The 13894-nt window shown below is 40.0% G+C and overlaps 3 protein-coding genes across 3 annotated transcripts in view; 2 read left to right on the top strand and 1 right to left on the bottom strand.

The window, feature by feature from the left end:
• Positions 1–13894, top strand: part of LOC139531770 (NLR family CARD domain-containing protein 3-like) — a 393069-nt gene that overhangs the window by 339836 nt on the left and 39339 nt on the right. The window lies entirely within an intron of this gene.
• Positions 1–13894, top strand: part of LOC139537693 (NLR family CARD domain-containing protein 3-like) — a 426333-nt gene that overhangs the window by 172047 nt on the left and 240392 nt on the right. The window contains exons 2-5 of the mRNA XM_071339736.1: positions 3355–3411; positions 6418–6516; positions 12463–12579; positions 13542–13658. Of these exons, the coding sequence (XP_071195837.1) occupies positions 6434–6516; positions 12463–12579; positions 13542–13658 (317 nt within the window). The 5' untranslated portion in view covers positions 3355–3411; positions 6418–6433. The remainder of the gene's footprint in view (positions 1–3354; positions 3412–6417; positions 6517–12462; positions 12580–13541; positions 13659–13894) is intronic.
• The window catches only part of LOC139540780 (NLR family CARD domain-containing protein 3-like), a 301765-nt gene that overhangs the window by 110093 nt on the left and 177778 nt on the right, over positions 1–13894 (bottom strand). The window lies entirely within an intron of this gene.

Consider the following 13894-nt stretch of genomic DNA (forward strand, 5'->3'; position numbering starts at 1 on the left):
TAGCCCTTGGTTCTCTCCAGACCTGACTGCCCTTAACCAACACAAAAACATCGTATGGCGTTCTGCATTAGCATCGAACAGCCCCCGTGATATGCAACTTTTCAGGGAAGCTAGAAACCAATATACACAGGCAGTTAGAAAAGTCAAAGCTAGCTTTTTCAAGCAGAAATTTGCTTCCTACAACACAAACTGAAAAAAGTTCTGGGACACTGTAAAGTCCATGGAGAATAAGAACATCTCCTCCCAGCTGCCCACTGCACTGAAGATAGGAAAAACTGTCACCACTGATAAATCCACTATAATTGAGAATTTCAATAAGCATTTTTCTACGGCTGGCCATGCTTTCCACCTGGCTACCCCTACCCCGGTCAACAGCACTGCACCCCCCACAGGTAATCGCCCAAGCCTTCCCCATTTCTCCTTCTCCCAAATCCAGTCAGCTGATGTTCTGAAAGAGCTGCAAAATCTGGACCCCTACAAATCAGCCGGGCTAGATAATCTGGACCCTTTCTTTCTAAAATGATCTGCTGAAATTGTTGCCACCCCTATTATTAGCCTGTTCAACCTATCTTTCGTGTCGTCTGAGATTCCCAAAGATTGGAAAGCAGCTGCGGTCATCCCCCTCTTCAAAGGGGGGGACACTCTTGACCCAAACTGCTACAGACCTATATCTATCCTACCCTGCCTTTCTAAGGTCTTCGAAAGCCAAGTCAACAAACAGATTACCGACCATTTCGAATCCCACCATACCTTCTCCGCATATCTTAACCGCCATCGATAAGAAACAATACTGTGCAGCCGTATTCATTGACCTGGCCAAGGCGTTCGACTCTGTCAATCACAACCACATCCTCATTGGCAGACTCGACAGCCTTGGTTTCTCAAATGATTGCCTCGCCTGGTTTACCAAATACTTCTCTGATAGAGTTCAGTGTGTCAAATCGGAGGGTCTGTTGTCCGGGCCTCTGGCAGTCTCTATGGGGGTGCCACAGGATTCAATTCTTGGACCAACTCTCTTCTCTGTATACGTCAATAATGTTGCTCTTGCTGCTGGTGAGTCTCTGATCCACCTCTACGCAGACGACACCATTCTGTATACTTCTGGCCCTTCTTTGGACACTGTGTTAACAACCCTCCAGGCGAGCTTCAATGCCATACAACTCTCCCTCCGTGGCCTCCAATTGCTCTTAAATACAAGTAAAACTAAATGCATGCTCTTCAACCGATCGCTGCCTGCACCTGCCCGCCTGTCCAACATCACTACTCTGGACGGCTCTGATTTAGAATATGTGGACAACTACAAATACCTAGGTGTCTGGTTAGACTGTAAACTCTCCTTCCAGACTCACATCAAACATCTCCAATCCAAAGTTAAATCTAGAATTGGCTTCCTATTCCGCAACAAAGCATCCTTCACTCATGCTGCCAAACATACCCTCGTAAGATTGACCATCCTACCAATCCTCGACTTCGGTGATGTCATTTACAAATTAGCCTCCAATACCCTACTCAATAAATTGGATGCAGTCTATCACAGTGCCATCTGTTTTGTCACCAAAGCCCCATATACTACCCACCACTGCGACCTGTACACTCTCGTTGGCTGGCCCTCGCTTCATACTCGTCGCCAAACCCACTGGCTCCAGGTCATCTACAAGACCCTGCTAGGTAAAGTCCCCCCTTATCTCAGCTCGCTGGTCACCATAGCAGCACCTACCTGTAGCACGCGCTCCAGCAGGTATATCTCTCTGGTCACCCCTAAAACCAATTCTTCCTTTGGCCGCCTCTCCTTCCAGTGCTCTGCTGCCAATGACTGGAACGAACTACAAAAATCCCTGAAACTGGAAACACTTATCTCCCTCACTCGCTTTAAGCACCAGCTGTCAGAGCAGCTCACAGATCACTGCACCTGTACATAGCCCATCTATAATAATTTAGCCCAAACAACTACCTCTTTCCCTACTGTATTTATTTATTTATTTATGTATTTTGCTCCTTTGCACCCCATTAGTTCTATCTCTACTTTGCACATTCTTCCACTGCAAATCTACCATTCCAGTGTTTTACTTGCTATATTGTATTTACTTCGCCACCATGGCCTTTTTCTTTTTGCCTTCACCTCCCTTATCTCACCTCACTTGCTCACATTGTATATAGACTTATTTTTCTACTGTATTATTGACTGTATGTTTGTTTTACTCCATGTGTAACTCTGTGTTGTTGTATGTGTCGAACTGCTTTGCTTTATCTTGGCCAGGTCGCAATTGTAAATGAGAACTTGTTCTCAACTTGCCTACCTGGTTAAATAAAGGTTAAATAAAATTAAAAAAAATAAAGAAATCAGAATCAGAGAGGGGGACCTGATCCTAGATCATAATGAATCAGATTAAATGGAGAGGGGGGACCTGATCCTAGATCATAATGAATCAGATTACATGGAGAGGGGGGACCTGATCCTAGATCATAATGAATCAAATTACATGGAGAGAGGGGACCTGATCCTAGATCATAATGAATCAGATTAAATGGAGAGGGGGGACCTGATCCTAGATCATAATGAATCAGATTACATGGAGAGGGGGGACCTTATCCTAGATCATAATGAATTAGATTAAATGGAGAGGGGGGACCTGATCCTAGATCATAATGAATCAGATTAAATGGAGAGGGGGGACCTGATCCTAGATCATAATGAATCAAATTACATGGAGAGAGGGGACCTGATCCTAGATCATAATGAATCAGATTAAATGGAGAGGGGGGACCTGATCCTAGATCATAATGAATCAGATTACATGGAGAGGGGGGACCTGATCCTAGATCATAATGAATCAGATTAAATGGAGAGGGGGGACCTGATCCTAGATCATAATGAATCAGATTAAATGGAGAGGGGGGACCTGATCCTAGATCATAATGAATCAGATTACATGGAGAGGGGGGACCTGATCCTAGATCATAATGAATCAGATTAAATGGAGAGGGGGGACCTGATCCTAGATCATAATGAATCAGATTACATGGAGAGGGGGGACCTGATCCTAGATCATAATGAATCAAATTACATGGAGAGAGGGGACCTGATCCTAGATCATAATGAATCAGATTACATGGAGAGGAGGGACCTGATCCTAGATCATAATTAATCAGATGACATGGAGAGGGAGGACCTGATCCTAGATCAGCACTCCTCCTCTGGGACACTGCCTGTATGAAAACCGAACACATAGTTGTAAAGTCTTGTTACAGCAGGTGTCTACTGCCATCTAGTGGAAGATACCAATAAAACACTTTGTTTTCAGGGTGGGGAGGCGGCTGAGCTGAAACTGAAAGTAAAGTTGTTCTTTTGTTCAGGATCCATTTTGAGACGAAAGAGCAGAAAACACTATATGGAGAGAACAAACAAATAAAGTAAGTATTTCTGAACAATAATCTATTCTAATGGACAGAGTAAGATAATGAATATCTGTAATGAGATATTACTAGTTAGTAGAACTGCTACTTGAGCTGAGTTGCTGACAGACAGCAGTTTTCAAAGTGTAAACTAATCAGTAGGCCGACATGTTATCAGTAAAACGTCTGGTAAAGATGGTGGAGGAGCTTTTCAATTATATGGTTTTATGTTTATCTCAGGGTTTCTCAATCCTTTTGTTCTTACCAGCATTTACACACCTGATTCAACTAATCATCAAATATGTTAAGACAGTTTAATATTTGAGGCATACAAATGAACATTCTCAAATTAAAAACGTTTAGGTTTGTAGGCCTGTTTACAATTATTAAAGGCCGACAGTAACTCACATGTTGGAGGAAAAAAACACAACTAAACCTGGTTTCGAGTAAATTATATGTTTAGCTAAAATAATGTAAGAGAGATGTCTTGAAGAAGGACTATAATAAAAAAAAAACTGAAGCAAGATTCGGTACAAGTCATGATTTACTGCTGTCGCATGCAACTGACTGTTAGCGCCCCCCTCTGGTCACTATTGTTATATAAAGGGGTGAAGCGTTCCCTGAAGTCTCGCGATGTTGCGCCTCTGGGTTTAGAGCACGTCTTTATTAGAAGACAGATAAATGTGTTGATTTGAAGGAAAGACGGGCAGATTCTGGTAGGTAGGCTACGAACTATTATAAAGTTAGGTCGTCGTCAGACATTCAACAGTCACAGTAGGTTTGAGCTACAGTATGATCACTAATCATGCCGACCAACCTGATGGTCTCTGTTGGAAATGTGAAAACTATCTGGCCTAGGCTATACATTAGGCTATATACAGTACATGCTCTGTCTTGCTACTGGTAGGACTATAACATTATGTGAACTGACCTGAACAGGTTTAGACTGGTCATCTATGATATGTAGGTTATATACAGTACATTCTCTGTCCTGCTACTGGTAGGACTATAACATTATGTGAACTGATCTGAACAGGTTTAGACTGGTCATCTATGATATGTAGGTTATATACAGTACATTCTCTGTCCTGCTACTGGTAGGACTATAACATTATGTGAACTGATCTGAACAGGTTTAGACTGGTCATCTATGATATGTAGGTTATATACAGTACATTCTCTGTCCTGCTACTGGTAGGACTATAACATTATGTGAACTGATCTGAACAGGTTTAGACTGGTCATCTATGATATGTAGGTTATATACAGTACATTCTCTGTCCTGCTACTGGTAAGCCTATAACATTATGTGAACTGACCTGAACAGGTTTAGACTGGTCATCTATGATATGTAGGTTATATACAGTACATTCTCTGTCCTGCTACTGGTAGGACTATAACATTATGTGAACTGACCTGAACAGGTTTAGGCTGGTCATCTATGATATGTAGGTTATATACAGTACATTCTCTGTCCTGCTACTGGTAGGACTATAACATTATGTGAACTGACCTGAACAGGTTTAGGCTGGTCATCTATGATATGTAGGTTATAGCCGAGGTATAGACCTTGATGTGCATATCACTAACAAACTGCTACTATACATTATAACCTAGTCTACTTTACATAATATAACATCTACATATCACTAACAACCCACTACTATACATTATAACCTAGCCTACTTTACATAATATAACATCTACATATCACTAACAACCCACTACTATACATTATAACCTAGTCTACTTTACATAATATAACATCTACATATCACTAACAAACCACTATTATACATTATAACCTAGTCTACTTTACATAATATAACATCTACATATCACTAACAACCCACTACTATACATTATAACCTAGTCTACTTTACATAATATAACATCTACATATCACTAACAACCCACTATTATACATTATAACCTAGCCTACTTTACATAATATAACATCTACATATCACTAACAACCCACTACTATACATTATAACCTAGTCTACTTTACATAATATAACATCTACATATCACTAACAACCCACTACTATACATTATAACCTAGTCTACTTTACATAATATAACATCTACATATCACTAACAACCCACTATTATACATTATAACCTAGCCTACTTTACATAATATAACATCTATATATCACTAACAACCCACTACTATACATTATAACCTAGTCTACTTTACATAATATAACATCTACATATCACTAACAAACCACTATTATACATTATAACCTAGTCTACTTTACATAATATAACATCTACATATCACTAACAACCCACTACTATACATTATAACCTAGTCTACTTTACATAATATAACATCTACATATCACTAACAACCCACTACTATACATTATAACCTAGCCTACTTTACATAATATAACATCTCTTACTTGATGCAAAAAACCTTTCTGAATGGATCAATGATTTCCCCCTCAGATCAATCATGTCCGTTTTAGCCCTTCTGTCTATATTCTCAGATACGTTTAGAAAAGAACAGATTGAAAGACAATAAATATCTTACTTTTAATTAATGCAAATAAGTGTGAGTCATGGCCTTGTGTTGCTGCACTGTCTATAACTACCTTAACAGTTACCATGGAGAAGAGATGTCACAACTACATATTCATGTGATTGCTTTAAATCACCTGACTGTTTTTATGTCTGTTAGTAAATGTTTTATTTCTCAATGAGATAATGAATAAATAAGAACAATGGCCAATCAAGAATTAGTTGTCACTGTGTTAACCACAACCAACATGCTGGATCTCTGTTTAGTTGTCACTGTGTTAACCACAACCAACATGTTGGATCTCTGTTTAGTTGTCACTGTGTTAACCACAACCAACATGCTGGATCTCTGTTTAGTTGTCACTGTGTTAACCACAACCAACATGTTGGATCTCTGTTTAGTTGTCACTGTGTTAACCACAACCAACATGCTGGATCTCTGTTTAGTTGTCACTGTGTTAACCACAACCAACATGTTGGATCTCTGTTTAGGGGTCAGTGCTCTAAAATGAGTCTCTCTGGGGAGAGAGAGGAGGGGGGCCCTGCCTCTAAAATGCATCTCTCTGGGGGACATGACACCAAAGCTAAGAGGTGAGATGACAATTTTATGAATAATTAATTAAGTTAATTTCCAAAATAAATAGCTATTTTAAGATGAATGCACTTACTGTAAATCACTCTGGATAAGAGCATCTGCTAAATCAGGGGTTCTCAATCCGGGGTCTGTGGAGGTACTGCAGGGGTTCTCAATCCGGGGTCTGTGGAGGTACTGCAGGGGTTCTCAATCCGGGGTCTGTGGAGGTACTGCAGGGGCTCTCAATCCGGGGTCTGTGGAGGTACTGCAGGGGTTCTCAATCCGGGGTCTGTGGAGGTACTGCAGGGGTTCTCAATCCGGGGTCTGTGGAGGTACTGCAGGGGTTCTCAATCCATGGTCTGTGGAGGTACTGCAGGGGTTCTCAATCTGGGGTCTGTGGAGGTACTGCAGGGGTTCTCAATCCGGGGTCTGTGGAGGTACTGCAGGGGTTCTCAATCCGGGGTCTGTGGAGGTACTGCAGGGGTTCTCAATCTGGGGTCTGTGGAGGTACTGCAGGGGTTCTCAATCCGGGGTCTGTGAAGGTACTGCAGGGGTTCTCAATCCGGGGTCTGTGGAGGTACTGCAGGGGTTCCGCGGCACCCTGACTGGACTCGTTGCAATGTAAGACATTTGATAGAATTTTCACGACACGACCACTTTGCCTACTCTTAATTATTGCCTAATATAATGGAATGCATATTTTTACCAATTGTGATCTTTGTTACAAGCAGAATTTTGACAATATTACCGTTATATCAACACACTCTTCACACCCGTTTAACAACTCTAAATAGCTTTGACATAGTAGCATCAAGTCCCTTGCCAATAATGTTGCCTACGACGTTGCATACAATGTTCATATTCATCGAACACATATTACACCCTAGATGCCTTCAATTGCCCAATTCACCTGCTGTTAACTCTTAACCTGTCTGGCTCCTGCGTTCCGCTAGCGGAACTCCTCCCACATTCCACTGAAAAGGCAGAGCGCGAAATTCAAAAGATATTTTTTAGAAATATTTAACTTTCACACATTAACAAGTCCAATACAGCAAATGAAAGATACACATCTTGTGAATCCAGTCAACATGTCTGATTTTTAAAATGTTTTACAGCGAAAACACCACATATATTTATGTTAGCTCACCACCAAATACAAAAAAGGACAGACATTTTTCACAGCACAGGTAGCATGCACAAAGCCAACCTAACTAACCAAGAACCAACCAAACTAACCAAGAAACAACTTCATCAGATGACAGTCTTATAACATGTTATACAATAAATCTATGTTTTGTTCGAAAAATGTGCATATTTGAGGTATAAATCAGTTTTACATTGCAGCTACCATCACAGCTACCGTCAGAAATAGAACCGAAGCAGCCAGAGTAATTATAGAGACCAACGTGAAATACCTAAATACTCATCATAAAACATTTCTGAAAAATCGATGGTGTACAGCAAATTAAAGACAAACATCTTGTGAATCCAGCCAATATTTCCGATTTTTTAAGTGTTTTACAGCGAAAACACAATATAGCATTATATTAGCTTACTACAATAGCCTACCACACTACCGCATTCATTCATCAAGGCACGTTAGCGATAGCAATAGGCACGTTAGCAATAGGGAATAAACCAGCAAAAGATATTAATTTTCTCTAACCTTCATAAACCTTCATCAGATGACAGTCCTATAACATCAGGTTATACATACACTTATGTTTTGTTCGAAAATGTGCATATTTAGAGCTGAAATCAGTGGTTATACATTGTGCTAACGTAGCATATTTTTCCCAGAATGTGCGGATATTTTTATGACACTCCAACTATTCTGACCAAATAACTATTCATAAACGTTACTAGAAAATACATGTTGTATAGGAAATGATAGATACACTAGTTCTTAATGCAATCGCCGTGTTAGAATTCTAAAAATAACTTCATTACGACATCCAGCTTAGGTATAGCGAGAGAGTACCCAAAATCTGGGCCCAAACGACTAGTACAACATGTTCGACAGATATATGAAATAGCATCATAAAATGGGTCCTACTTTTGATGATCTTTCATCAGAATGTTGTACAAGGGGTCCTTTGTCGGGAACAATCGTTGTTTGGATTTAGAATGTCCTCTTCTCCAGTCAATTAGCACGGAAAGCTAGCAAAGTAGCGCGAAGCTCTCCTTCCTGAACAAAGGCACACAACGCAACACGCCTAACGTCCCGAATAAATTTCAATAATCTAATAAAACTATATTGAAAAAACATACTTTACGATGATATTGTCACATGTATCAAATAAAATCAAAGCCGGAGATATTAGACGTCCATAACGACAGCTTATCAGAAGGCAAAACCAGGTCCCTTCACGCGCTCTCCAGAAAACAGGAAACTGGTGACACGTCATGCCGAGAGCTTTTATTCGACCCCAGATCAAGTTATACACTCCATTTCTTCTCTCACTGCCTGTCGACATCTAGTGGAAGACGTATGAAGTGCATCTATACTAATAAATATCAAGGACATTAATAGGCAGGCCCTAGAACAGAGCATCGATTTCAGATTTTCCACTTCCTGTCAGGAAGTTTGCTGCAAAAGAAGTTGTGTTTTACTCACAGATATAATTCAAACGGTTTTAGAAACTAGAGAGTGTTTTCTATCCAATAGTAATAATAATATGCATATTATACGAGCAAGAATTGAGTACGAGGCCATTTAAATTGGGCACGATTTTCCCCCAAAGTGAAAACAGCGCCCTCTGTACTCAACAAGTTAACTACTTAGGACAGCTCACGAGGTGTCCTAAATATCTGCTGACTAGGTGGGACTAGAGACTTCATGCGTAGCTTTAATGTATACCCATAAGTGTAAAATGTCTTTATTCTCAGCATTTATACAACCAATTTTCTACTCTGAGACACTTTGGCGATATGGGCCCAGATCTCAAAACATTGTTATAAAAAACTTAGAATGTTTGTTTAACATAATAATAAAAAATGAATATTACTAATGTAACCCACTGTAAAGACTGGGTTTAGTTGATTGTGTTGCACTGCTCATGTCCGGATTCTGGAACTGCCCGCGTCCCTGTACAGAACTGTCCAGAATTGTTCCCGTTCGGTGTGGCGCCAAGCATATTGTCCGGTTACACGCAGAGTTGGCTGAGGTGATCTTGGGGAATAACAGCGGAGTTCACTACAGTGTTGAGACACTGAAGTTCAGTGTTCAATTTGCTTTTTTTCTTTACGATCAGGGACAGTATGAGTGTAGCCAGATCCTTTTCACTCTCTATCCTTGTTTCATTTTTGTGGTTCACCGGATTCGTCATTTTCATCGAGACGAGGTACAAAACGACCAGCTCCTCTACCAGCAGGATCCTAGTTATCCTAGCTAGTCGGTACAGCTAGGTAAGCTAGCTAGCTCCTCTACCAGCAGCATCCTAGTTATCCTAGCTAGACGGTACAGCTAGGTAAGCTAGCTAGCTCCTCTACCAGCAGGATCCTAGTTATCCTAGCTAGTCGGTACAGCTAGGTAAGCTAGCTAGCTCCTCTACCAGCAGGATCCTAGTTATCCTAGCTAGACGGTACAGCTAGGTAAGCTAGCTAGCTCCTCTACCAGCAGGATCCTAGTTATTCTAGCTAGACGGTACAGCTAGGTAAGCTAGCTAGCTACTCTACCAGCAGCATCCTAGTTATCCTATCCTCCCTCTCTCGTTGACGGATGCTGGCTACCTCTGTCCGGTTCTCCTCTCTTTACTAGATGGACGGTAACTTTAGTGTTTAACCCCTCTGTGTCCAAGGACCAATCTTTTGAATATTATTTTCAGGGCGCCTCAATAGCAGGTATTGAACACTGGGTAAATAATCACTAGTCAGAACCTCAACCTCAGTATACATGCATTATAAAAACTAATGTTAATATCTGATATTGCGAGTAAACAAACTCGGGAATAGAAAAGACAAGAGTGCGTCTTCCAGCCCGCCAATAAATTACATAATTCAACCCTCCCGGTTAGTAAATTTACCTCAACATGCCCCTGGAGACGGCAGAGTGAAGACACAAGCTTTTTAGTGGGGCTGAGTTGACTACTAGAGAGAGAAGGCAGAGCAGGTCGATGCTGGTTGATGAATTTGACAATGAATGTACGTGGAAAATACGTTTTTCTCAACCAGAGGTGACTGAATTAATGTTCAGGCATATTGATAATCATTATAGTAATGAAGTATAATTTCAAAACATGAGCATAAAAACAGATGAATCATCATTATATTACTCCACAATAATCTGTTAACTAATCTTCTGAAATATCATTTGTGGTCTTATGCTGCCATCTATTGGAATTATTTAGCAACTAAAGTAGTACTGAATAATGTGTAATTCCTTACTAAAGTAGTAATTACTCAGAATTGCAAAATATAACATTTTCTAATTCATTTTACCACTTACAACCATAAAATAACTATTTATAGCATAACAAACAATAAAACGGACATAAACCAAAAACACCATTAATTTTGTTAATTCATTTAGTTAACCCTAGTCATAGACTGTTCTCTCTGCTACCATACGGCAAGCAGTACCGGAGCGCCAAGTCTAGGTCCAAGAGGCTTCTAAACAGCTTCTACCCCCCCAAGCCATAAGACTCCTGAACATCTAGTCAAATGGCTACTCAGACTATTTGCATTGCACCCCCCCCCCCCCCCCCCCCTTTACACCGCTGCCACTCTCTGTTGTCATCTATGCATAGTCACTTTAATAACCCTACATGTACATACTAATTCAACTAACCGGTGCCTCTGCACATTGACTCTGTATCGGTTCCCCCTGTATATAGTCTCACTATTGTTATTTTACTGCTGATCTTTAATTACTTATTACTTTTATCTCTTAGTCTTATCTGTATTTCTTTGAAACTGCATTGTTGGTTAGGGGCTCTAAGCATTTCACTGTAAGATCTACACCTTTTTGTATTCGGCGCAAGTGACTAATACAAATTGATTTGATTTAATTATAACAAATAAAACAAATGTATTTAGATGGGTGACATTATCTGCCAAAGTAACAGCCCTGTAGACAAAGAAGAGCTCTCCAGTAGGTACTAAAACATCCAAAGGTCCCTTTTCTCACAAGTTTCTCATCTTTTAAAGCAGAATTACTTTCCCATTGTTCCTTAACTGTAGTGTCTGATATACCATTTTCTAGCCCTGAGTCTCTACTTTTATCCAACGTAAAAAACATAATTTCAGATATTGCTACATAAGACCGAATTTAGACAGTGGGTCACATTTGACTGTAAAACCTAGCAGTACTACTGATTTCTCTGAGAGTGAGGCAGATATATATTATTACTGTGTAAAACCTAGCAGTACTACTGATTTCTCTGAGAGTGAGGCAGATATATATAGTATTACTGTGTAAAACCTAGCAGTACTACTGATTTCTCTGAGAGTGAGGCAGATATATATATTATTACTGTGTAAAACCTAGCAGTACTACTGATTTCTCTGAGAGTGAGGCAGATATATATTATTACTGTGTAAAACCTAGCAGTACTACTGATTTCTCTGAGAGTGAGGCAGATATATATATTATTACTGTGTAAAACCTAGCAGTACTACTGATTTCTCTGAGAGTGAGGCAGATATATATTATTACTGTGTAAAACCTAGCAGTACTACTGATTTCTCTGAGAGTGAGGCAGATATATATTATTACTGTATAAAACCTAGCAGACCTACTGATTTCTCTGAGAGTGAGGCAGATATATATTATTACTGTGTAAAACCTAGCAGTACTACTGATTTCTCTGAGAGTGAGGCAGATATATATTATTACTGTGTAAAACCTAGCAGTACTACTGATAAAGTGATATATAGCGTTTTGGAATGAAACATTTCTAATGTTTCCCCATCTGAGCTCAGAGTAGATGAGAGATGTAATGTTTGTCTCTGTTGTGTTGAAGTCCAATCAAGCAGGAGAGACCAGCCTCCCCTGTACCCAGCGGTGAGTCCATGAAGAGTGACAAGTCTATGGATGATCCTCTAAACTTTAGAGAGGGAGACTTTTCTACTGAACAAAGGTAAGAAGAACTCATGGGTCATGGTCAGTGAGTTAAACAACACTGTCTCGAGTCATTTCTCCTCTCCCATTTTCCCATTTATTTTTGTTGTTTTCATAATCCATAGGCTGATCCTTTTGTCCAATTACATAGTCCTAAAACAATAATAAACAAACACAACATTCCCTCCGTGTGTGTGTGTGTGTGTGTGTGTGTGTGTGTGTGTGTGTGTGTGTGTGTGTGTGTGTGTGTGTGTGTGTGTGTGTGTGTGTGTACTCCCTGGATGAGGATATGTAATCTGGTACCCCTGTACATTGACTCAGTACTGGTTCTCCTTATAGCCTCATTATTACCTCAACTACCTGGTACCCCTGCACATTGACTCAGTACTGGTACTCCTTATAGTCTCATTATTACCTCAACTACCTGGTACCCTGCACATTGACTCAGTACTGGTACTCCTTATAGCCTCATTATTACCTCAACTACCTGGTACCCCTGCACATTGACTCAGTACTGGTACTCCTTATAGCCTCATTATTACCTCAACTACCTGGTACCCCTGCACATTGACTCAGTACTGGTACTCCTTATAGTCTCATTATTACCTCAACTACCTGGTACCCTGCACATTGACTCAGTACTGGTACTCCTTATAGCCTCATTATTACGGTCGGTCACATTTGAGAGTGAGGCAAATATATAGCATTTTGCGGGAAAAAAACATGATTATTTGTCTCTCTGAAATGAAACATCAAGTGATTTTTAAACAAATACATGTCTGTCATTGAACAACCCCATGCCATGATTAGATAGTGGAAAACACACCAATCTCTTTCAGAATTTCTTTAAACAATAAAAGCTAATTTACTAACATTTCTTAAAAGTGATATAAAGCGTTTTGTAATGAAACTCTTCTTATGTTTCCCCATCTGAGCTCAGAGTAGATGAGAGATGTAATGTTTGTCTCTGTTGTGTTGAAGTCCAATCAAGCAGGAGAGACCAGCCTCCCCTGTACCCAGCTGTGTGTCCATGAAGAGTGACTGGTCTATGGATGATCCTCTAAACTTTAGAGAGGGAGACTTTTCTACTGAACAAAGGTAAGAAGAACTCATGGGTCATGGTCAGTGAGTTAAACAACACTGTCTCGAGTCATTTCTCCTCTCCCATTTTCCCATTTCTATTTGTTGTTTTCATAATCCATAGGCTAATACCTTTGTCCATTTTCATAGTCCTAAAACAATATTAAACAAACACAACATTCCCTCCCTGTGTGTGTGTGTGTGTGTGTGTGTGTGTGTGTGTGTGTGTGTGTGTGTGTGTGTGTGTGTGTGTG

Source organism: Salvelinus alpinus, chromosome 1 (genome assembly GCF_045679555.1).
Source record: "Salvelinus alpinus chromosome 1, SLU_Salpinus.1, whole genome shotgun sequence".
Lineage (NCBI taxonomy): Eukaryota > Metazoa > Chordata > Actinopteri > Salmoniformes > Salmonidae > Salvelinus > Salvelinus alpinus.